The 24,397-nt window shown below is 34.8% G+C and overlaps 1 protein-coding gene across 3 annotated transcripts; it reads right to left on the reverse strand.

Annotated features, from left to right (window-relative positions):
• Positions 1-6: 6 nt before the first annotated feature.
• Positions 7-24,148, reverse strand: DYNC2LI1 (dynein cytoplasmic 2 light intermediate chain 1). Of its 3 annotated transcripts, none has more exons than XM_026844352.1 (13): positions 24,108-24,148; positions 23,318-23,435; positions 22,055-22,089; positions 21,662-21,731; positions 20,553-20,641; positions 18,213-18,399; positions 15,605-15,673; positions 14,169-14,246; positions 12,532-12,608; positions 12,101-12,171; positions 11,569-11,666; positions 9,619-9,711; positions 7-1,895 (listed from the first exon to the last, which is right to left on the reverse strand). In XM_026844352.1, exons 1-13 carry the CDS (start codon positions 24,119-24,121, stop codon positions 1,830-1,832), a joined length of 1,065 nt encoding a protein of 354 aa, XP_026700153.1. In that variant the 5' UTR covers positions 24,122-24,148; the 3' UTR covers positions 7-1,829. The 3 variants fall into 3 exon arrangements, with proteins under 3 accessions (XP_026700153.1, XP_026700155.1, XP_026700154.1); XM_026844354.1 differs by having other exon boundaries at positions 23,374-23,435; positions 24,108-24,136; XM_026844353.1 differs by lacking the exon at positions 14,169-14,246.
• Positions 24,149-24,397: the final 249 nt, after the last annotated feature.

Here is a 24,397-nt window from a genome sequence, read left to right on the forward strand (position 1 = left end):
CAGCTGTTGTTGTCCTCAATTTTTAACAATGTAGCAATGGTGCTCTATTTTTTTCCACACTATTTTGTTTTTTAACCATTACCAATAAGCAGAGGAGTACAATTGCTAGGAAATCTCATTTCTAGAATTGTATTTTAAGTCCTGTGCTTTGTTTTGATACCATTTTTGGGATCTGCAGAAAGGGAACAATCTAAATACTGTAAATAAAGACAGAAACAAGAAATCACTCCAATTTAATCTTATGCATACAACCAATAAGTACAAGATCTTTAAGCAATATAAAAGTTACATAACATGTTTTTGTCTTCTAAATGATGATAAGTCAGAAAAGACAGTTATTTATAGCTGGTCCTTCTTTTCATTATCGAGTTCTAAATCTTGTTTTGGAAGCAGTTTGTGAATTAATAGAACAAATTTTTGTTTGTTAATAAAATGTCAGTTTAACTAGGGAGAAAAAAATATAAAAGTTGTTTGCCAGTTCTTGGAAGTGACATGAATCTTCGGAAATTATTCTCATGGGCTCACTAACATCCCCAAGAGTCTAATATATCCCTTTAATAAATATAAGTACTTCTCAACACTGAACGCCAGACACACAAATTGAAAACAGACAAAGAATTCCTAAATTTTGTAACTTATTTTTCATGTTCAGTGAAGAAATTATTTATTACAGAAGGATAGCTAGAGATTTCTTCGAGGAGGTAAGTATATCTTGAAATTCGATAATCATATAATTAGTTTAATTTGATAGTTTTTGAGATTATGCACTTTGTAACAAAGAATTTGAAATCCTCGAGTTAATGAAAGTTCTCCACTTAAGTGTGAGGCCAAGATTTTTTTCTAATAAATAGCTTTATATATAATATTCCAAGATACAAAAGTTGTATCAGAAAAAACATTTGGTGAACAAGTATGTTAAAAATAACTTTAAAGAGCTGGAAAGATACCACTTTACTCTGTCTTTTCCATTTTTATGCAGATGTAGGGTTGTTCAACAGGAAACATTCTTATGATCTGGTCTGCCAAGTGACTGTTCAGACACTCACTCTCTGACAAGTCTTAGCTCTCAAGAGACACCTCAGGCTTTACTCTAGATGTTGTCTTGCACATTCTCAAAACACTCAGTCCATGTCATACTAGTGAGAGTGTCCACAGACAAAGAGCCATCCCTAGTTCAGGCTAGCATTTCACCACCTTAGGCTGAATGGGAATCAATTATACTTCCACCACTAACTAAATAGCTGTCAAGTTGTTTAGATGGATCTCCTAGCATTTGAATATTTGACAGAAATGTTTGTCTTCTAGATTCTGTGCAAAGTCAGTACAACATTATAGACTGAAAAAAATAATTCCTGTATTAGTGTATTCAGTATATGATACTGAAATAGAGATAAAGCAACCTTCTGAATTTAGGTTAAACATGGTCTTAATTTCACTTTATTCTTCTAGTTTTTGTGGACTTGTGCTACTGAAATGTGTCAAAGTGATGCAAACACTTTCCTTTTGAATTATATATGCAAAGAACTAGGAAAAGATGCATAGCACACTTTGCTATGCAGCTTCATATTTTGGGTGTGAAAACTTGTTTATAGCTAAATTCAAAAATAAACCAGATAATGTGTTATAAAATAGGTAGAACGGACTAATGCCAGTCTTCATATTCAAACCTATCTCTGAACAATCTAGAATTCCTTTCTCCCTTAATAAATATTAATTTGGTAGTTTGATATTGTATATTTTCAACTGCATCAGATTAAATTGCTAGTGTAATGTTAAAATGATTAAAGTAATTTTGTAAATGTTAAACTGAAGACACCAATAGCAGTTCATCAATCGGAGTCTAAATCCATTTCTTTCCAGGATTTAGAGGCATTTCTTTTATATTGTTCAAGTTCCTAAAACAGAAGCAGACATACATATTAATGTAATCTCATTACTAAAAGTTATAAAATACATACATTAGCCACTTGAACATTTAAAGCATGTACAAACATTTTTCACTGTAGAAAACATGTACCATATCTATTTTTATCTGCAACAAAATTATACTGGAAGTGCTACAAATTTTGCCACATTTGCTGTCATACAGGGATCTCGATTTTATTTTAGACCTAGATACCTTCTAGGGAAGAAGAAATTTTGTGTCTTTTCAGTTAAAGAAATCAGGCTCCTTATGAACATACAGAAATAAAACCCTACATATGTTTTAAAAACAGAAACCAAAATTACCCAACAGAAGCTACTCTTTCACACACATGAATTCAGGGCCTTTCAAGAAGCAAAATGTATTAAAATGGATCGGTAATTCTTTAAGATTACAGAAATTTTTTTTAAGATTACAGGATATTCTTTAAGATTACAGGAAAGAAACTACAAGAACAAAACCTACTTTCCTTTTTTTTTAAGCAGTGGACTAAAATGAATTTCTGTAAGCTTATACTTATAAGCTTAGAAACTCCTGCAGAACACAAGCTTGTCCAGAAAACAGTAAGCAAACATATATTTTAGAGAAATGTAATGGGTGTTTAGGAAATCGACATACCATATCTATTGATTCTATGGTACTGGATATTTCTGGAAATATTCATCATTGCTTGAGGTTTTTCAGGAAGTGTATTACTCAGACAAGGCTGCCATGATTTTACTTTTGTTTTTCAATTAGTAGTTAAAATATTCTTTCAGGTGCTACTGTTTAGCAGGTTGAAAAGTTAGCATCTGCATGTAAAAGTAACATGCAAACTCAATGTGGTAATTAAAATTCTGCATCTTCTAGATAGAAAATAGATTATTAAAAGCAAACAGGGGCTCAAATTGTGGAGGTACAAATAAAACAAATTAGGTATGAAAGATGAGGCAGTGTATGTTATGCTATACTTGACATCAGCTGAGTACTAGCAAGGTAGACCAATGACCTCGTTTCAGTCAAAAGTGCTACTGGGACTTTTGAAGCCTATAATAAAAGGTTCTAGCAACATTACCAAACAACAATTCAGTTTTCTGAATTTTATGTAGTGGTGCATACTGTCAGGAATTATTTATGAATATTTTTTCAGCAAAAATTAATTTAGAGAGCACTACAATTTGATACTCTAATAGGTACTGTTAGACCTAACCCTGTGCTGCTTACAATACAAAAAAAAGTCATCATATCCTACTTAGATCAGGAAAAGAGGTGGACATAAAGCAGTGATTAGTACACCTGTAGCAAAGACCCTCAAAAGGGGGCATATGGTTGCTATTCTGATTTTAATAGAATGGACTTAACAGAGTAAGGAAGGTTTCACTGTAGACATACAGATACTAGAACTGACAAAAATAACAAAATTCACACCTGGTGAATTTAACAGAAGTATTAACTCTCAATCCGGGGCACAGAGGGAGGAAGAGGAAAAAGGGCAGACCAACAAAGAAATCATCATCTAAAAAGTGTATGGAAATAATAAATGGAATTTTCTCTCTGAGGAAATAATTTCAGCAGCTTTGTCAGCAGTGCAAAATTTTCAGAAAGCACCACAGATTTATAAGCAGTAAAAGGATTTTTAATTAATGCATATTCTTCAGGATGCTTGCAGGAGCCTAGTTTTACAGTTAAGTAACTCAGAGATGACTGACACAGGACATATTGTGTCTAGTCTAAATCTAGTAAATTGCATTATTAAATACACCTCTAGTACTACTGAACTGTTCTAGCTCTAAGCCAGTCATTACTCAGTATTTTCACTCCCTCATTATCAGTGTAAAGTAATTATGATCTTGGAACATAGTGAACTGTTGGAAACTTGCCAACAGTTAGGAATAGAAAGAATACTGTGGTATTTTAAGAAGCACATGTAACCTGTTTTATGCTAAGTAAATAATTTCAATTCTAACAACTTTCTCAAAGGCTACAGGAAGGGGTAAAATTAGACAATGAAGTTTTACATATAATGACAATGCTGTCTGGGGGCATGTCTAGAGGTGTTGCCTAAATAATTAGCCTTACATATTTATCATTGGGCTAAACTGTTTCAAGAATGAGGCCGATAAAAATTTAGCAGAATTTATTCTGCTGTAATTTTAGCTAGCTAGAAGGCAATTCAGTGTAAAGGCAATTCAAAACAATACAGAAATGGAAAGTATCAAACCCACGGCATATATTAAAACTGTATAGCTATTCCAGTACCTATAAAAGTACAGAACACAATGATAAATATTTATTTTGGAGATGTAACTAGGTAAGACTAACACTTAAACAATCAGAAATTAAAGAAAAAGGTGATTAAATGGGAGACTATTTACCAAAAAACCCCAAACTTTAACAAAATCAGTGATTCAGGAGGAAATATACTGCCAGGAAACTAGACTTCGGTAGTTTTCATGTAAAATAGAAAGCAAAATAAATCCCCGTAAATCAGAAATGTAATGGAGGAATATTTCAAATACAGCTAAAAGATCATGCCGGAGACCCTTTTGAAAAAGGGTACCCTCTACTCATGAATTCCTACACTACAAACATAAGCAGAATGCTGGAATATACTGTAACTGTGCAATCAGCCGAGATGCTCTCTCCAAACCAAAAGAAGATCCTACAAAAGAATGTATCTCAAAGTATAACAAAATGTTCATGCTAGCATTATGCTTGCTTTGTTTTCTGAGAACCAAGTGTAAGGGGTACAGATCAGATTTACAAAGAATTAACAGTTTCAATTTAAATATGCTTTTAAGGTGCTCTGAGTGCTTTAAACATCATTAGTGCTAGCAACTTGTCCTAGATGTCTCAACACTTGCATAAAGTGGATTTTTAAACTTTTTTTAACCTTAATGCTTCTGTACTTGTGTGTTTCTATAAATTCTTTATCTGTCAAACAGGGAAGATCACACCTAATCTCATAAAGGGATTGGAAAGAAAGACTTAACTGATGTTTATGAGGCACTCGGATAAGATAACATTACCACACATTCTCAGAGAAAAAAAATTAATACTTTTGTGATCATTGAAGTGTCTGAATGGCAGGTTGAGAAATAAGGTACACAAAGAATACGGATGATGAAAAGGAATACTGAACAATTGAATTGAGACATTAGCAAAATAGTATATGATCATGTAATTAAAGACAATAAAGTCTACAAACAAGGAGGAAAAATTAAGATTGTAGAAAAGCCTTAATTGTTGCATTTCTTCGGTTCTGAGGGACTGAGATGACTTAAACATTCTTTTTCATGCAGTTTCTTACTGAAAGTGTCATCAGTCTGGAACATGGGGAAAATACCCAAGTACTGAAACAAGGATTAAAAATATTAGGCACCTAAACTTCAGTAGGCAATTTAGTAACAGTGCTCTATTAATGCTCTTTAAGTTAGTTTTTTAAAAAGATAAAATGTTTTGCACCCATTTGGACAAGCCTTCATGTGAAAATGAGAATGCTTATTCTTGGCAGCTGAGTAAACATCCTACACAACTTTTTCTCGACAACATGAAGACTAGCACTTCTCCTCTGGAGACAAGGAAAAATGCTGTAACTGTGTTACCCCCGTTAAGATGCCTGTCGTACTTCTCTGCCGAGTAACACCAAGGAGGTTCATTGCACAATATGAAATCTTCCTTTTTGTTGAATGAGATTGAAATTGTCTCCTGAAGTTTTTCAATATGGTCATGTCAGTGAAGTATGCTGAAAAAAAATAGCTCTCATTCTGCTGGCCAACACTGTCCCCATCTCAGACAGCTGCAGATCTGACACAAAGGACTTTTAGTTGTGAATGACATAGTTAATTAGGTCACTCCTACTTTAGGGGAAATAGGTCTACACCTCCTTGGGAGATGTTACAGAACCTCCTCTTCTTCTGTTTATGACTTGCTAAAGTCTTAACAGTTACAGTCCTGTTTGTTGAGATCTGCTTCCCTTCTTGTTAGCTGACACCACATGGCACCAGGCACTTATTTTTTGGTATACTTTATGGCGTTAGGCTTCAGCTAAAATTGGAACCAAACCCTAAAGTACTACCTTTGTGTAACAAGGACCAGTCAGCGTGAACTCTGGCACTGTAGGACACTGACTTCTGAAGGACTTGATTGGGAGGCTATCCAGATCTTTAAGCACAAGGTTAGCTTTACCGTTTGCTTCAATGAATGAAGCTGCAGTCAAATGTCCAGATGAAAAAATTCCAAGCACCTATTGAAGTATCAGCAGCACAAGGCATAACAGGATAGCTGAGACCTCAAACAAACATAAACCTTCAAAAAGACATCTTAGAGTACTAAACTCCGGCAAAGAGCATTTGTAAAGGAAACAGAGCAGACATCCCCATGTGCCATCTGGCTGCCACAAACATTTAGAAGGAACTAAGGAACAAGACTTTCAGGCTCTCATAGGTGCCTACAGATGCAGAGGGTATATGTGCAGCTCTAATCAACAACGTTATTTTAAAAGATCTCACTCTTATTCAAGTTACATGTGACTTAAAATGAAATTAAGGTGACCTTAAAGCATCAAAAGCCAAAAAGCGAGCAGAGACGAGAGAGAAATGGATGACACAATCGCCATGTTGTTTATGTTTTACAGGGACTGTATGAAGAGTTAACAGCAAGCTACATGTTTAAGCCTTAATAAATATGCAAAATGAATGGTTTTCTTCAATCTTGAAAGCCCTGCAAAGAGCACAAAAATTTCAGTAATTCTCAAAGAGAATTTGCTAGTTAAGGAATCCATTAAAAATATAAGTTCCAAAAAGGTCCCTAGTCCTGTATTCTCTCTCTCAGAGCTTAACTGCAGAGAATGACAAAGCAGTAAACAATTGCAACAGCACTATTTGACATAAAGCTGCAGGTTTTGTCTATGAGGTAAGAACTAGGAAAAGAATTCTGAAAAGACATAGTGGAGGAAAAGGGATGTGCTCTATCTTGAACAAAGGCACAGTGAGGGAAAGATAGCCTCAGAGAGCTTTCCAGGGTAAAAAAGTCTAGAAGTAAGAGTGGTACATTTCATGGTTAACTCTGAAAATATTAAGGAGGAAAAATAATCTGGTCCAGAAAACACTCTTGTGGCAGAATGCTGATGAGCTGGACTCAACTTCTACCCAAAAAGCATCTCAGAGAAATACTAGCTGACAGCTAGGACATGGGAATGCACCAGGTACTTTCTTGTTTCTGTACTTTTTTTTTTATATTGTTGTCTAACTTCATATTTGAGAATTTAACCTTTCACTCTTCTAGAGCATACAAACCCTAGCTGCAGACAAACCCTTCAACCAAGGTTACAAAGTTGGAACTGATTTAATTCAACTTTGTATTGCGACAGTTATCTATAAATCTATTACAGTATTATTGAGCGTTCCTGACCGAGTCAGTCAGGTACGCTAGTTCCATCAGATGTGGTGACTGGGGGGTATATTTTGTTTTTATTGCTATGTTTTTGTGTTTATTTTTATCATTGAGATAAAAAAGCAAACTGGTTATCGCCTAGAGTCCAAAGTGGCATATTAATTAACCGGAAGTAACCAAGAAAAATGATAACATGCACCTAAATGATTTTAAAATACATGCTGTTGTCATATGAAACCTTGATTTTGCATTATGTCCCATGATTTCATCAGCAACGTGTTGCATATTAAACATCTTAATATACTGTTCCTCCTACCCAATAGGTATCATGAAACTCTATAAAGAATGTCAGACATGATGCATTTAAAATGTTGCTTTTAAAATAGGATTTTTGTGCAACTTTTCATATAACTGGGACATCCAAAGACACGTCAAGAATAACTGCAACTATAGAGTTCTTTTCTTTTATATGTATACTGCTATCTTGGTCCATTTCAAACTGAATGAAGTTCTTGGAGTATAAAACATTTTAATAATGTGCAAATAATCTCGTAAAAATTGAACTTCATGATAAAGAAGCTTAGGAAATAGCTGCAGATAACAAAAGTAATTTTCTCTTTAATGCTCAAATTACTTGTAGTAGTCCAACTAAAAGAAGCTACACTGGTTTGCAATGCCCTTGAACAGATTAAGATTCTAAAAGCCTGTCTCTTTTGTTTAAAAACAGAACATTAATAATTTTCTGTATGATTTTCTGTATGATTTAATCAACGCATACCAGTATCTTCTTTTGCAAGACATAAGTATTATCTAAAAATAACAAACCTAGTACACCATATAGTTATTCTGAGATATATAGATATACTGAGCATGAGATTACATTATATATTCCAAAAGCAATGTGCTTTACAAATTTTAATGATTTCTAGGACTGCTCTTGATATAACAGAAATTCAGAACTGATGCCTACATTAACAGGATATTACAGGTAATGTGCAGGTTCAAAGACTGCAGGGGATTCTTGAAATTGCTTTATTCTTTTACATCATTAATGTATTTCTTTGGATCATGTAACCACAGGTTTACTGCCATACGAAAGCTAACTAAACTCTACAAAACCATGATGGCGGTAATAATCTAATCCTTTGGCATTCTTTTACAAGCATGCAAAAAGATTACATTTGCCATGGTCTTTTAGGGTTAGTTGAGATTAACTGCAGTGCAATTCAATAAAACTGCCTTTCATCTTAAGAGTGGGGGTCTCTAAAAGCATGTGAGATCTAGACTGGTACAATCCATTATCTTAAAGCACCGTTAGAAAAACCTCTAACTGCAGTAACTTGGTCCACAAGGAAGTTAAATGGTGTACAAATAAACCACGTATTAGCTGTGAGAATAGAGTGGAATGTTTCTCAGTCACTCTAGCAAAGAATTTTCTGTGTGTGAAACAAATGAATCTATAGGAAATGGAGAGTTTCCAGACTCAGTATGTGATATTTCTTCCAAACAAAGAAAATACACACATCTTGGATTGATTTTAACAGACTCATACCTGTGATATCGATGAAGACTATATACAGTGCTTCTACTCATGTGATGTTATACACTGATACCTGTAAGGCAACGTTCCAACCTTTGTCTAGTTTGCCACAGAATTTTTCTATAAAATTAATTCACCACACATATAGGGAAATGCAAAAAACTTAAAAATAAATCAAAAAATAAAAGATCCTTTCCTCACTAAAGGTCTTTCCTGAAGTTCAGGGGTTAAGCCAAACATCACTATGTGGAATAATTCTGTTCACTCTAAGATAAAATATACATAGCCTGCAAACTCAAATCAGAAATGTTATCATCTCAGCACCTTTCCAGCTTAAATAAAAAGTTCTGAAGGAGAAAGACAAAAATTTAAAAAAGTAAACAGACCCCACCCCAAACCTTGATACTTCTTCCTAGAGTTTCTGCTAGTCAATACCCAAATGAGAGTACAGGGTGAATAAATTAAGAAATTACTGCCAAGAAAGCCTCACAGCTTTGCTTCAATATTATTTGGTGAAATAACTCTGGAAGAGAGTTAGAGGGAAAATCTGAATCATTCACTTCTGAGTAAAATAGTGAGCCAAAACTTTGAGATCTAACAATGCTCTACTGGCTTAATGTCTGCCAATGGGAAAAAAAACCCCAAACTACTAAGGTGAAAACTAAAGTTGAAGCTATTTAAAGGCAAAAAAGGATTATGAGTATATCCTACAATTAATTCAGCAATGCTGGTGGTTCTGGAATACCTGACTGTGAACAGCAACTGGAGAATGACTACACACCTGGTTTTTCTGAGCTCTCATAACATCAACTTCATACTCGGCGTATTGTAAATCCTGTGCAGGATCCTTGGTATCTTGTAAATCACAGGAACTCTAAAAGAAAAAAATATAAACCCCCAAATTATAAAATTTTTCTTCTGTTCTTTTAATAAGAAAATGCCACACTGTAGATCTGATGGAATTATTTGCTTTTAATACAAATGTATTAAAATCTTGCATTTTGTGCTATAGGACACAGATTAGAAAAAAAAATGTTACACTGGTAAAATGATGAGAAAGTAATAGCACAGTTAGATCTTAAAGGAAATAAATTATTCTTATTTGGTAGTTGTTTATTGTTCTCTCCTCAAAATGAAAATACTCTTTCTGGCTGATGACATTTGGGCATAATTAAGGTTGCTCTTGCTAGAGCATTTACTACTCAAGACTAGAATTCAGTTCTGGTTACCAGAAGTGTTACTTCAATAGCCGAGAAGTTGATTACTATCTTTTTGCCAAATACCTGAATTTTCATTTACTAACCCTGAGGGACTGTAACTTTAATTCCAAAGATACAAATACACTAATATCAACACTATCAAATAAAGAATTTTGTTTTAAATGTTGTCCAGCAGATCTCTCCTTACTCATAATAAATGGAAAGCAGCAAGAAGGCAATCATACAAATGATGGCATAGAATAAAGAATTATTATTAGATGAAGCAATGCAAAAAGAAATTTTCAATGCATAACAACAGCTTTAAAGTTTAAAGCATATTTTGGAACCAAAACATAAGACTGGGAATCTACTTGACAAATCTTTAAATCTCCCTTAATTGGACTGATACCTTAGAACACTGATGGAGCTTGCAAGATGTATTTGTTTCTCCAGCTGTTTCAGGAGTTCAGGGATTGGGGGAGGAATGTTTGTTTACTATGTTTTAAAAGGTATGAGGAAAAACAACGTGAAAAATAACACTTCTGTATTGTTTCTGAAAAGTTAAGTTTAGTTTTTATCATGTTGGGGCATACTGTACTGAGAACAGTATCTTAGTGATAATTTATTCTGGTCTCAAACCACCTGAAATAATTTGTAGGCTTTGATATGCAGCAGTTTAGTGAGTGGGAAAGGGTGAACTTAGACTCTGTCTCATCAAGAATGGAGATCCACAAGCTGAAATCTAGAAAAAGCCCTGTTTCTACACCATAATTTAAGGTGCAGTTTCATAGCCCCAACTGACTTCCTTGCCTGTCCAGAAAATGGACAGGGATGAAGAACTGTGATACAGGCTAGTACACAAGGAGAAAGCAGCAGCTTGTATTTGCTCAGGTCAAACAGAAAATAATTTTGATTTCCTAACAACAGCAATTACTTTTCTTGAAAATAAGTATTGGGGGTTTGGCTCTTGGCACCAGAAACTTCTGAAATATGAACAAGATTTATCACTACATAGGTATTCAGGGATTCTAATTACCTTGCAAATCCAAACACTTCCCATAGCAAAATGACAGATTTTGGCAAGGAACCCTAACACACTTGTCTCATTCACAGCCTCTCGCCCGAGAGCAAGGATCGGCAGCTTGCTGCAGTCAGGAAGAGCTGTCCTTTTGGAACATCATGATCATTTGGTTTAGGTATTAGGGGATATGTCACCTTATAAAATCCCAAAACCATTGAGTATAGCTTGTCTCTCAATATAACGAAAGGCAGTGTTATGACTTTGGAAAAAACAGTGGGTTACATCGGTACTTTCATTATTACTAAACATAGGAAGGTGAATGAAGATATAGAAGCTAATAAAGAGCCACTACATACTTTTAAAAATGCTTGTATTAGAGCAGTTGGAAGAAACAGAACTGCTAAGTAAGACTGAAATTCCCATCACTGGACTTGAAAGACAAAAATGAGTAGTGATATTACTACTATTCTATGAGAAAAGAAGCTGTGCAGCAGACACGGTAAGTACCTACCTTCGGAGGAAATGTTTTCTCAAATACTTTTTTCCACAGTTCCAAAGGTGTGTTTGCACACATCTTTCCAATATCACTATCAGAGGCAGGTGGTGGTCCTAAAAATTACCACACAAAGTGATACAAATATGTTGTCATAACAACAGAAATTATCAAATCATTTTGGATGATGATCCATCTAATTTAATATTTTATCTTTTACAGTGACAAGCTGCGACAAGTTTGAAAAAACATTGATCTCCTACCATGAAATGGGCTGAGTGGTATTGCACGTTATATTTTTTTCAGATCTAAGCTTGTTGGTACTTTACTATTTGAAGTAGTCCCAATAATTTATTAAACTACATAACAAACCTGCACAAGTAATTCTCAACAATATAAACACTGAATCATAATTTTAAACTTTCTAAGCTATTACCTTCAATAACCTGTTAAAAATGATGCTGATGTGCTATAATTTGATTTGATTAAATTTTTTTTCTTTTTCAAAACCAATTAAGCAACAAACAAAATGAACAGGAAATGTCCTAACCTATTTGGCTCAGTGAATCCAGGCCTGCTGGTATAAATAGAGGTTTGCCATAATCCACTGATACAGACTTGCTAAACAGAAAAAAAAAAATAAAAAATCAAGTGAGCATTTAGCAATCAGTGAAAAATTACATTATTCTAGCCAAGACTACACTCATACTGGGCTTTGTAAACAGATACATGTAAATAAAAATCTACTCAATTCTAATGGTGACCATATTTCTAACCCATCAGTTTTGGGATCAGAAACAAGGACTTATCACTGTCCTGGTGCAGAGATAGGCAGCTGAGGCACAGGAGTCAAAGTCTGTGAACAAGAATCTTTCAGACTACATATAAGAAAAAAAAAATGTTTTTGTGATTAAAATATTTTTATTAAGTACTTTTAGACTCTCGGCAAGACTTTTAATAGTTGGACAATAATTATGTTACCTTTTATCATAGCCAAATGCCAAGTGATTAACAAGAACACGGGCTTTCAGCAGGAGAGCCTCAGATTTACTGGTAAACTAAATGAATCAGAAAACAAAATCTACATTATTATCTTCCATCACAGAAATATTACATTATGTCATTTACATAGGGGTTTTCAGATAAAGTCTGGCTAATTCCTGACCTCAGTACATTTGATATATGTTCACTGAATTTACCAGAATAAAAATCTCACCCTCCCTTTCCAAACTCACTGAATGTATTTGTCACTGAATATACAGATCAAGAAAGATTAAATTAAAAATAGTATAAAGAACAAATTTTATCATATTGATTCAAAACTTTTGAAGAATGCACAGAGACACAAATATTTTGTCCAAGATTATGAGTTATTAAGATTTTAAACTACATGAAATATTATCCAGAATACCATAAACATTTAGAAATGTAACGAATAACTATAAAATTGTTCACACATCATAAAAGCAGCTTGATAGTGGCAGAACTGGTACAGATTTATAAGAAATCAACTCCCAGAATATCTTCTCAAACTGCATGCTTATTCCTGTCTATGGGCTTTTGTCTTCTAACAGATTCATTGTTTTGAGAAAGAAGTCAGATCCCTACTATGGGAAATTTTCCCCCCATTCATTTCCATGGGAATCAAGGTTTAGCAGCCAAAGAGTTTTAGGCTCCTAGTTTTTAATTTTTAATTATGATAATGCTTAAATGTTTTAAAAGAAAAATTAAATCAAGACAGTTGTATTCTCAGTCAACAAAAGACGAATTCACATGTCAAAGTACAAAAGCTGTACAATTTTACATGGATGCAAAAGGCCATGTGATTATAACAATTTAAAATAAAGATAAGTTGTTTGGTAATCAAAATAAGCCACTATTAAATATTATTTATTACATAAATGATGGTCGATACAGTTAGAACCATCTTCTGACATAGAGAATGCCCAGGAGGCAGCTTTTCTGGATTGTGAACTTGAGCATGCACATTTCTGCCTTTACTCAGAAAACGATCTGCCAAACTCAGAAGCAATTTATATACCCACATAAATACTTCACTGACCTCATATTTGTCAGGTCCTACTCTTTACTGTAAAAGAATCCCTGCCTTTATTCTTCAATACTCTAAGTGTGGTAATCTGGTATACTTAAACTGCTGAGAAGATGACCCCTTGGATCCAAGTTTTTAAATCTACCAAAGTCAGGTCACAACATAAGTTCATGGTTCTACCAAAAAGGCCAGTTCTCTAATTTTATCTATGGTGACCAGTTTTGCCATCCTCCTTTCTTGTACCAAAAAAAATTTGCCAGACATGCAGTGAACTCAACATGGAAACTGAGTGGACTAACAGATAACTATTTTTATTTAGGTTTTGCTGATACTGGGAATTATGTAGTTTTTTTGTTCATAAGATATATCCATCCATCCATCCATCCATCCATCCATCCCCTGCCGATACCTGTAACCCAGTTGACAGATTAGCTCATGATGAAAGCTACTCTAAATCCGATTAAATCCCATTTTCTCTAGGAGTTTTACATTTCTATTTTTTTTTAATATTGTTTTGTAACACAAATATTGCTCATCTTCTCTATTCTTAGAAAGTGAATATACACACCACTAATGATGCTCCATAGTAATGTGAAACAAAACGAAGTGTCTTGCTTATTATTTTCTTCATTTCAGAGTCAAACTCCTGAAAAAGTTGATATTGGAATACATACATAAGAAACAAACCCCAAAATATTACAGCAAGAACTTTTCATTTTTTGTATAAACTGCAATGCACTTAGGCTACAATATATGAGGCTTTCAGCTGTCAGTGTAATTATATCTTAAGACAGAATCAGTAACAGCCTACTCTGAAACGAAATGTCACAATTTCCCTTTGTTTCTTTTTTACAGACGGAGCCTAATTCAAGCAATATGTTAGTCCAGAAAAAGTTTATTAATTGGGAATGTGTATTCAATTTTCAATTGTTTCATTTGGTTTTAAATTTTTAGAAGTGGAAATATTGCCTATTAGAAGAATAAGGATTTTTTTTCTTTTCATGAAAACATTTAACTTTTAGTAAACCTCTCAGTATATGCTCTCTAAGCTCTAATGTCTGCAATATTTGAAAGGTGCATAAAAGTACCTTTTCATCACCATTTCTTTAATATAAGGTCGTACAGATGGCCTCCCCTGGATAAATTGAGTGAAAACCTGGTCCCAGTGAAGCCTGCAGGAGTCTGTCCACAGAACCCAAAGGAATTAGGCTGTTATTCTGTGCTTATTACATGAGTCACTGATTTTTAAAGAGGTCATGACTCAGCATAAAGCCTTAGTATGAAAGAAGACACAGTACCTTATTATTAAAGAGTTATGGAATTCAGAGAGTCAGCCAAGTATCAATGCACTATGCAGTCATCCAGAGAAGCACAAACTGCCACCATGGCAGCTAAAAATCAAACATACTGTTCTAGTGTCTCATGATCAAGTACTGCTGGAAAATTGAGTATGCATTTGTTTGGATTTTTAGCGTCCTGGGAGAATCTAGCAGTACTATGATATTTCTTTCCTCTCCCCCCTAAAAGACACAATTACTCGCTTTTCTATAACAACTTAAGAAGTACTTTATAAAAAAATACCAGAGTAAATGATAGTTTAGTGTTCATGCTGCCACAACTACCAAAAAATCTGACCAGCTGACTTAAGAGATGCCCCCCTTTTACTGCCATAAACTTAACAGCTGCTGTCAGACGGGATCTATGGAGCTGGATTTCTCTCATTATAAAAGTCACCAACGTTATGTTTTCTTGCTTCCCTCTTTGGTCTGCAGCAATTTATATCTCCACATTTTCCAAGTACATCTCAAAAATCATCAGTTTGGGAGTGTTTTGTGAAAGAATGCCAGCATGCCTTCCATAATGCTGTTGAATGGAAAGACTTTTTTTTTGGCAGAAGGCAGACTGGATGTACTTTTGTTTAAATGATTATATTACCCAGATTTCAGTATATAGAATCTTTACCAGGTATCTTTTAATTATTTTTAAAAAATTATTATTACTTACATGAAAAATATCATATTTGCTTCCAATTATTACCAAGGGTATTGGAAAGGGGTCAACTAACTCATAATCCTGTTAAACAGATATGACAGTTAAGCAGTGTAAACAAACTGTAGAAGATTGCCACTGTTAAAACAACTGGAAGGGGTTAAAATTAATTCACAGAAGACAAACTTGTTTTTTCAAAACCTTAAGTTAGATGAATAAACTTTAGTGCAATATTGTCCTGATTTCAGCTGGGAGAGAGTTAATTTTCTAGTATAGTGCTGTGTTTTGGATTTAGGATGAGAATACCATACCATGTTTACAAGTTTCTCATTTTCTTCATAAATGGTCAGGAAATAATCCCTCTGAGCATTCAGAATACTAACTGGCATAAAAGGGTTCTTACACTATGTACTCCAGCTCCAACATTAGATGGGAATAGAAGAGAGTAAAAACCTCATATATTCACAGAACAACCAGAAGATTGAATTAGTAGAACTGGCTTTTTGACATATTCTCCCTCCTTGCACCATATCTAAAGTAATACAGACAAAAGCTCAAGAAAGTTAAGCTGAATGATTTGCTTTTGTCACACATTTGTCCCCCCCACATTACATTTTCCAAACTCTTAAAAAATATTTAATGTGATTTTCAGATGTTTAATATCAGCAGAAAGAGGAAATGTCACCTAACAACCATGAAAACGCAAATCAGTATCAATGGATGAAAACAGCTCTGGGGGTGTAGATAGCTTAAATAGCTAACGTCTGATAAAAATTTTACTAAGTAGATTTCAATAATTCTTAAGTTATCTGAAAGGTTTTCCTGTATTCTGTATGAAATGAAACAATCCCTTCATGTGTTCTATTTAGTCAAACTGCTTTGGTTGCAGCAGAGTGGAAAAGAGCTGTGTTGTAGCAGAGGTTCCCTTCTAAAAGTGGTTATTTCACATACAGGTTAAATGACAGTCAGTATATTGGCAAGAAGCTGCACATACAGAAAATCCTCTACTCTTTGAGAAAAAAAATATGGCTTCAATCATACACTGCCAAGGGAAAAGCTTTGAGTGATACTATCATAACTCAAAACTTGGTGTAAAGAATACAGAGCTGAAAAAAAAAATAGTTTTAGTTTCTTAACTAAGAAAAAATTAATTCGGGATAACATCAGAAACATTAAAACTGGCATACTGAACCCTGTTTGTCTTTTGACTACAGAATTAATTTTTTACTATGGACTACTTTAGGTGCATCCATCCTTTTTAAGCAAAGCCTGCAATTGATATACTCATGCTTTATCATCATAGCCAATAATTCTTCATCCAGACCAATGGAATATATCTAATCCTTAAAAAACCCCTCTAAGAACCGCATCAATTCCTGTTTATCATAAAAATACGTTTAGCTATAAAAAGGCAAATAAAAATCTGCATAAACTGTCATTTACTTTGACTATAAAAGATAGTATTTCCTCCCACAAAACTGACATAATTTTTTCTTGAACAATGATGAAAGTAAAAAGAGAACCAAGGAGTAACATAACATTTTGTTTGCATCCTTTCTGGTTTTGATAATGAAGACTGAAGAAAAATTCTAGTTTAGAAGGTGTAATTGTGTACTCTATAGGGCAAGTAAAACAAGTCTCTTCTTAACAATTAATGGCATTATTCTTTTTACTCTTTGAAAAAAGTTGCAGTTTTCTGATATGTAAGCCCCTACATGTAAACTTGACACTGGTCATGAAATATTGCCAAGTGTGCTTGCATGCATTTTCTTTTTGTTAATTACTTTCTCTAAAAATAAAAACCAAACCCATAATCCAGTAGATCTTAAACCCCATACCCTAAATCTACTGAGTGTTGCATATGTTGCCTTCTCATAAATTTTAAGTTACTTTTAAATTGTTGAACTACCTAAGCATTTGCTGTATTGCAGCATTTTATAGAAGTTACAGCAACTAGATTTATGTGCCACGTCTTTGAATTGTTGAATACTTATTTATGCATTATATACACACAACATTTGCAGAGGTTTAACGCACAATGACTTTTCATTTCTATTGCGCATAATCTAGTTTAGCTTTTCCAGAGATTTAGTTAGCAATTATGTTTAAAGGACTGATGTTAACATTTCTGAAACTTTATAATTTAATTAGTTGTCAGATTATCAAAAGGCATTGAGTTTGTGATAGACATTTAAATAAATGCAAAGTATATAGTCATGTTGATGGCTGTTATAACTATATTCTTTGCTTAAATTTGTACCTTCAGCTAGTCTCTTGCTAGATGACTTTTGTACGTTCTAGTTTTCATCTTCATTTTAAAAAGATGAGGGGGGAAAAAAAGCAAACTGCTACTCTAAAACTATTTCTTTTGATTGGTGTAACATGCCATAACAATCACATTAGATATCTAACAAAAAGATATAAGAAACCGTCTTTCCTTGTTTCTGCTCTTATTGAATTTTTATTAAATTGCTATAATTTTCCAGTGAACAGGTTCATCTACATCAAATGGATTTTCAGTCATGCATAAAAATCTAAAAGAGTTGTTTATGATTTTCAAAAGCATTATCTTTAACTGTATAAAGGCCTGTGACATCTGGAGAAAATATTAGAAGTAACTTACTGGATGATCCCTCTGCAGATTGTTCCGCATTCTCTGTTTAATTTCAGTAGCTACTTCAGGATTTGTCTTTTCTAGTTTGCTTAAAATTTTGTTCACATGGTTCCTGGTGACCTGCAGAAGCTTCTCCATGGTAGTCCAGAGTTCATTAGGTTTGGACAGATCCAATACAAGAACTACAGCAAATGACCTATTAAAAAGGCATTATTTGGTCACATAAGACAATCAACATTTTCATATACAAGCACACCTGTAGTACAAATGCTGACAGCAACAAATGTGAAAATACAAATGGTAAGGTAGACTTAAATGTGACAGCAAAGGAAGATGGCTTTTAAGGATACTCCCAGCTATGAAGAAATCCTTCCCTTGTCTCTTATTCAGAAGTATCACTTTGGCAACTTTCTATCAAAGGTTTTGCAGGGATTGTATGTATCAAACTTTGTTTCTGGAGACTTTGTTTCAAAGTGGTAAAACATGCAAATATCCTTGAGCACATTTAGCTCTGTCTTTGATATTACTGGGCACTTCTACCATCGTGTATCCCTGCCATCTCATAACTCTGCAATCCCAGATGAAGCAACGTTAGCAAATGGTTAGACTCTATACTTTCATTATTCTTTTGGAATAATGAAATGTTAAAACAAACAAAACAAAAAAAAAAAAAAAAAAAAAAAAAAAAAAAAAAAGAAAGGTTAGTGGCAATATTCTCTGCCACAGACTGTGCCAATTAGCTGGAACCTCAGATGGGTGTATAAGAAGGTCTTCTGAAAGACAAATGGAACAAGTGAAAGTACTCAAGACATACTTAGCAATTACCAGGCTTTTAAAGGTGGATTACGATGAGAAATATTTTACAGATAAAGTCCTCTCCTTCCAAAACCCTGCCTCCTAAACCTCTAACTGTATTAAAGTGCAACTGTAAAGAAGAACATTTCAAAGGCAGCCATTTGAATGGATGCAAATCACTCTTTCACCTTCCATCCTGACCTGAGAAAGGGGATTCCAGACGAGAGTGGTATTAGAAAGACTACAAAGCAAAGGGAATGTCCAGTTTCACTTTAAAATGCTGTGGGGAAAAAAATCTGGTGAAAAGTCACTTGGTGAAACTAGGTATAGTTCATGGAACTTTGAAGTAAGCAAATTTCTTGACCACATACAGATCAGAAAACCAGCGAAAAGCACTTACACTTCAGCTGAAATGGTAGAATTTTTGACTAGCATGTTAAAATACTGCCTTATGAACAGAAGTGGTCTTAAAGAACAATGTCGCTACCCCATCAAAGAATCTTAAAGTCATCATATCAGAAGATTCCTTATCAGTAAAAAGGGAAGAAAATACTGATGGAGGTGGAGCTTAGTTACGTTCATTTAGACAAGAGCTGAAAAATTACAGTTGATTTTTTTCCCCCTTAAGCTCTTCTAGAAACAAAAAGCTCTGCATGCTACAAGTGGGGTTTTCTTATTCCATCTTCGCCTCTCACTAAATAATGGCCTTATCTCAATAGCCAAAACAGTAGCAAATGTATATGATAAAAACTCTACCTTTTTTATTTTTTCCTTTTTTACTTTTTTCACAGAAAGCTTACTACTAAATAGAGCAATGCATCATAACACAAAATGTTCTTGATACTTTTCTTCCCTTCCACTTAACTCCATCTCTCCTACGAGAAAAAACATAAAATGTACTCCTCAACACCTTCTCATTTCTTCTAGCAACTCTTCATGCATTTTTTCTTCCTATGCTATTTCATCACTTTTATGGATTTTTTTTTCTCACTACATTCTCTTAATTCTGTTTCCTTTTGTCTTCAAATCATTCCAGTAGTTTTAGTCCCTCTCCGAAACACCATCTCTCTTGTATGATCTTCTCATCAGATGGTCACTTCCCTTCCCCAAAATCCAGATATTTTTTGCCTTGTTTTTCAACCTAAAATACTGCCCCTCATAGAGACAGCATCTATGTTTGCATACAGATGTAGGAAGCAAGATTTTATTTTCTATATGCCCCCAAGTTGCATTTTTTGCTCTTTCACTGAGCATAAACAAACCATGTCTTCCCTTTTTCTGTATTTCTTGATCTATTTAAGACCAACCTATTTTCTTCATGTTAATGCTTTCTCTTGTTCTTGGAGATTGCTAAGAACCTGGCTTATTAGGAGAGAACTGTGAAAAGGAAGGTCAAAGCAAAGTATCAGTGTTATTACAATGATTTTTAGAAAAAAATAATAAACATTCTATCTTACATTTTGAAAGAGTTTTCCACAACAAAAGGTCTAGAGATATATCCATGTTTGGAGAAAAGCTGAAATTAACTTTGGAATTGTAATATCAATCACTTACCTTATGTTGTTGCTAGTGATTGGTATTCGAATCAGATCCAGTAATGAGGTTCCACCACCTAGTTCCCAAAAATGAGCTACATCTTTAGGCTGTAAAATAGTTTCTGTTAGCAAAGTCTGCTTCCATGCAACACTAAGAGAAGATTTTCATCTGATAAACTGATTTTTCATGCAAGTGACTCAGAACAAGAACATAATTTTACTAGTATTTTATGAAAAAACAAATAAAAAGCTCCCCATATTAAAAAAAAATCCATACAACACTTAGGAAAGACTCCTGGCATGCTTATGACTGTCTTGATACATGACTATGGTAAAGTTAAAAAGTCAGGAAGCAGCATGATTAATGAGAAATATGAAGAAAATCAGGTTCTCTTCCCTTTTTGCTTATTTCAGTTCAAGACTAATGCTTCTTGAGAAGTTTGCAACTGGAAAAGTAATTAATCTCTACCTTCACATTTAGTTTTTGGGGAAAGTTTTAAGTGATTTTTATTTCTCAGAGTCAGATTTTCCACTCCCTGGTTCAGTAATAGGAACAGCAATTACCTGCAGCAATAGCTATTGTTGTTATATTGTTGTTAGCAATAGCTATAGCCATGTTGTGCTCTGATGGGAATGGGTTCAGTATTTCTTTAACATAATCTGCAGTGCAAAATTTAAAGACACGGACACATGTCCCAAAGATTTAATTATGATTTAACATCCTCTCAGATGATTGCTTCTCTCACAAAACTGGTTGTAAAGTATCTTCATTGGTTTGTAGTCATTTTGCATTTTAAAGACAAAGTTAAAGGTATGCGTACTATGTTACAACGGGAAACCAAAAGCACTCAAACATGACAAAGAAAGTAGTTTTTATAGATGAATCTGATTGCTTTGTATCTCTGATCTACTGTGTTTTAGTGAGGGGGAAAAATATATTACAGATTAAAACACAAAATTAAGCTAGCTAACTTAAATAAAATTAAAATACACCCCCCTTTTTGTTTCACAAACAATAAGCTAAAACCCCCTACAATATATATAACAATAAACCACATGTATTATTTTTATGTGTGTGTGTATATATATACAAAAAGATATGGCAAACCATACTTTCTGGATACTCACTGTATTGTGTCTCCTTGCCCTTCTTCCAAAAGTATATTCCAAGGCTAATGTTGGCTTTGGAATCTCTTCCCTATGCAAGGAAAAATAACTTCAAATTCTCTAAATACGGAAAGTTAATTCTACAGTTGCTAAATTAAATTTATCAGTCAGTTGAGAATTTGGCTTAGAAGCAGCAGCACCAGCCTGAACAGAAGACCATTTACGCTCTCTGATATTGGAGAAGGAGGACTGAAGGGATCAGATAACAGGTAGTAATGAAGGGAAATAAGTTTATCCATAACTGATAAACAGACTACATCTGTATACATATATTACATATTATCACACAATATAGCTATTTATGTAAAATTCTAATCTACAGTTGAAAACTACTTTTAAAAATTTAACACATACCTCTCAAGACACCTCAGTATAATAGTGGTCTTTCCCTGAAAATGAGAAACAAAGAACAACCCTACTGTACTGCCATTAAAGCATAAAAGTTGTATCACTAAATGAAACTCACTCATTTAACATTCCAGTAATAAAGTACCGAAAAAGCGTAAACTCTTGTAATTGTTTGTAGCCTTATAGTGGAAACTTAACTGCCATCCTTTTGTCAGAATCAAGTTACACTACCATTATTATAAATATAAACTAATAAGAGATGACAAATACAGTAATAAGAATAGCATGCTTCAAATTAGACATTAGTGATCAACCTGGCCAACTCTGTTAAACGATTTAACAGTTTTTAATTACTAATAATACACTTATGTAATGTTTGGTTTCCACTGGAATTATTTCTTACTGATGAGATTAAAATAAAAAGAATGCTTAAAATACAAATAAACATACCAAAAAATATGTATTTACACTGTTGAAATTCAGACACTGAGTACCATGGTGCACTGGAGGGGCTAACAGCTCTATAGTTTACTCGTGTCCTTTCCTATCTCAAAAAAAATCAGTGAATTTCAGGTAAATCTGAAAAGTCATTGTATTGTCTCTGAAAAAGGTATTTTAAAATTGCTGATTAAGAAGTTGCACATGTACCATTCCTTCTAAAATAAAAACTGTATTCTTAAAAATATGACTCACTTGGTCAAAAAGGCAAATATTTCCTTATTTATTATACAAATAAAAGCTAACAGAAGAAAAATATGAAATTACTAATGACCAAACTTAAGGGGAAATGAGTTAAAACACCCTTAGACATGTGGAATCATGAGTTTGCAATCACTGATAAGGCATGTTCAAATAGGTCTGACATAATTCAGACACAATTCCTATCAGGATGTCAAGGCCTATCTACAACAAAACTGGTATCAATACACTTAAATTGGATTGTTATCAGTTAAATCTTTTACAAGGGGAAATTTGACACATCAAACAATTAAAGAGAGTAGCATTATTTCCAGCAGGTTCTTTACAAAACTTAACGAAGCCAAACCTCGAAGAAGCTTATCATCAATAAGTTTTAACTCTCCAAACCATAAACTTCTGAATTGTAATCATGTCTAATTAGTCCACACTCTGTGGAATGCCCACTCTCTGCAGAATCAGACCTTTTGTCTTTAGAAGAATTAAGTGGACCTTAACATCTGAAAATACCAGGTATCTCCCTGACATGAACTATGTTTGAAAAGCACAGAACTGTACAGTAGTTAGCGTTACCCCATTTTTGTTTCCCATAAATAATATGGATTTTTCCCAAACTTCCACACGCTTGCCATCATCATCAGGGTTTTCTCTCTTCTCCACTTCAGCTATAGCAAGATCCCATAAAGTATCACTAATTGGAAAAAACAAAGTAAGAGTGTCACTAGAGAAGAACAATGGACCTAGACTGTAATTCCTGAAAATATCTAAATGGATAAATGAAGGGGATTGTGATTTATTATCATAATTGTTGTTTCACATCACATGCCCTCTGCTTGTTCAAGTACTTCTAACAAAGCTCAAGGTAACCCCAGCAGCTGTTTGTGGCACAAGCTGAGGAAACACAGCTGTGTGGCGCAAAGCTTTGTTTTGAGTACGTTTAAGAGACCTTTAAAAGGTTTTCTGACGATTACGGCTCTCCCCAGCACCCTGCGGCTCAGGCTCGCAGTCTCTCGAGCCGGAGGTCCCGGACGCCGGCACCGGAGGAGCCGCTCACGGGTCAGTGGGCTGTGCGGAGGGCTCAGGACCGGCCCTCGGTGTCCCGGGGCAACGAGGGCCTCTCCTTCTCAGGCTCCCCCCGGCACCTGCGGGGCGGTGGGTTAGGCCTCGGCCCTTTCTACCGGGTCGCCAACGGGAGCACCCGGGAGTATCCCGGCCCCGCTCGCTTTCGGGGCAGAGGCCCCTTTTAGGCCTCGCTCGCTCCCTCCCCTCCCGCCTCCAGGCTGTCCTCCCGGCCGCCGGCTCCTTCCCCACACGGCAGCGGGGGCGAACCCCCCTCACCAGCCCGGGCAGGGCTCCCCGTTACCCGGCCTTCGGCATCGCTCCTCGGGGCCCGGGCCTGGCTCCCCTTCTGATGCCTTCGTATATGAAGCTAGTGCTTATCTATAACCAGCAGTTAAGAGGTGGTAAAAGCTCTGGACAAAGCTGGTTTTGCTCTGCTAAAGATAGCAAAACTAGGGTAGGAATTGCTCCTGGCACTATGATCTAGGCATACATTACTGCAATAGCAAGAGTGTAATACTAAAGAGCAAAGTTTTTACAGTGATTTACTCACTGGCAGAGAGGAGGCAAATCTGGAGGATGCTGCAGTACAAA

Source organism: Athene cunicularia (assembly GCF_003259725.1).
Source record: "Athene cunicularia isolate RWA chromosome 3 unlocalized genomic scaffold, athCun1 chr3_part1, whole genome shotgun sequence".
Lineage (NCBI taxonomy): Eukaryota > Metazoa > Chordata > Aves > Strigiformes > Strigidae > Athene > Athene cunicularia.

Excerpts from the sequence above, each read along its gene's own strand:
- DYNC2LI1 (XM_026844352.1), bottom strand. Across the intron at positions 22,090-23,317 it reads TTATGGGAAACAAAAATGGG|GGAAAGACCACTATTATACT; the intron begins GTAACGCTAACT and ends TCTCATTTTCAG. Across the intron at positions 18,400-20,552 it reads ATCACTAGCAACAACATAAG|GTCATTTGCTGTAGTTCTTG; the intron begins GTAAGTGATTGA and ends CCTTTTTAATAG.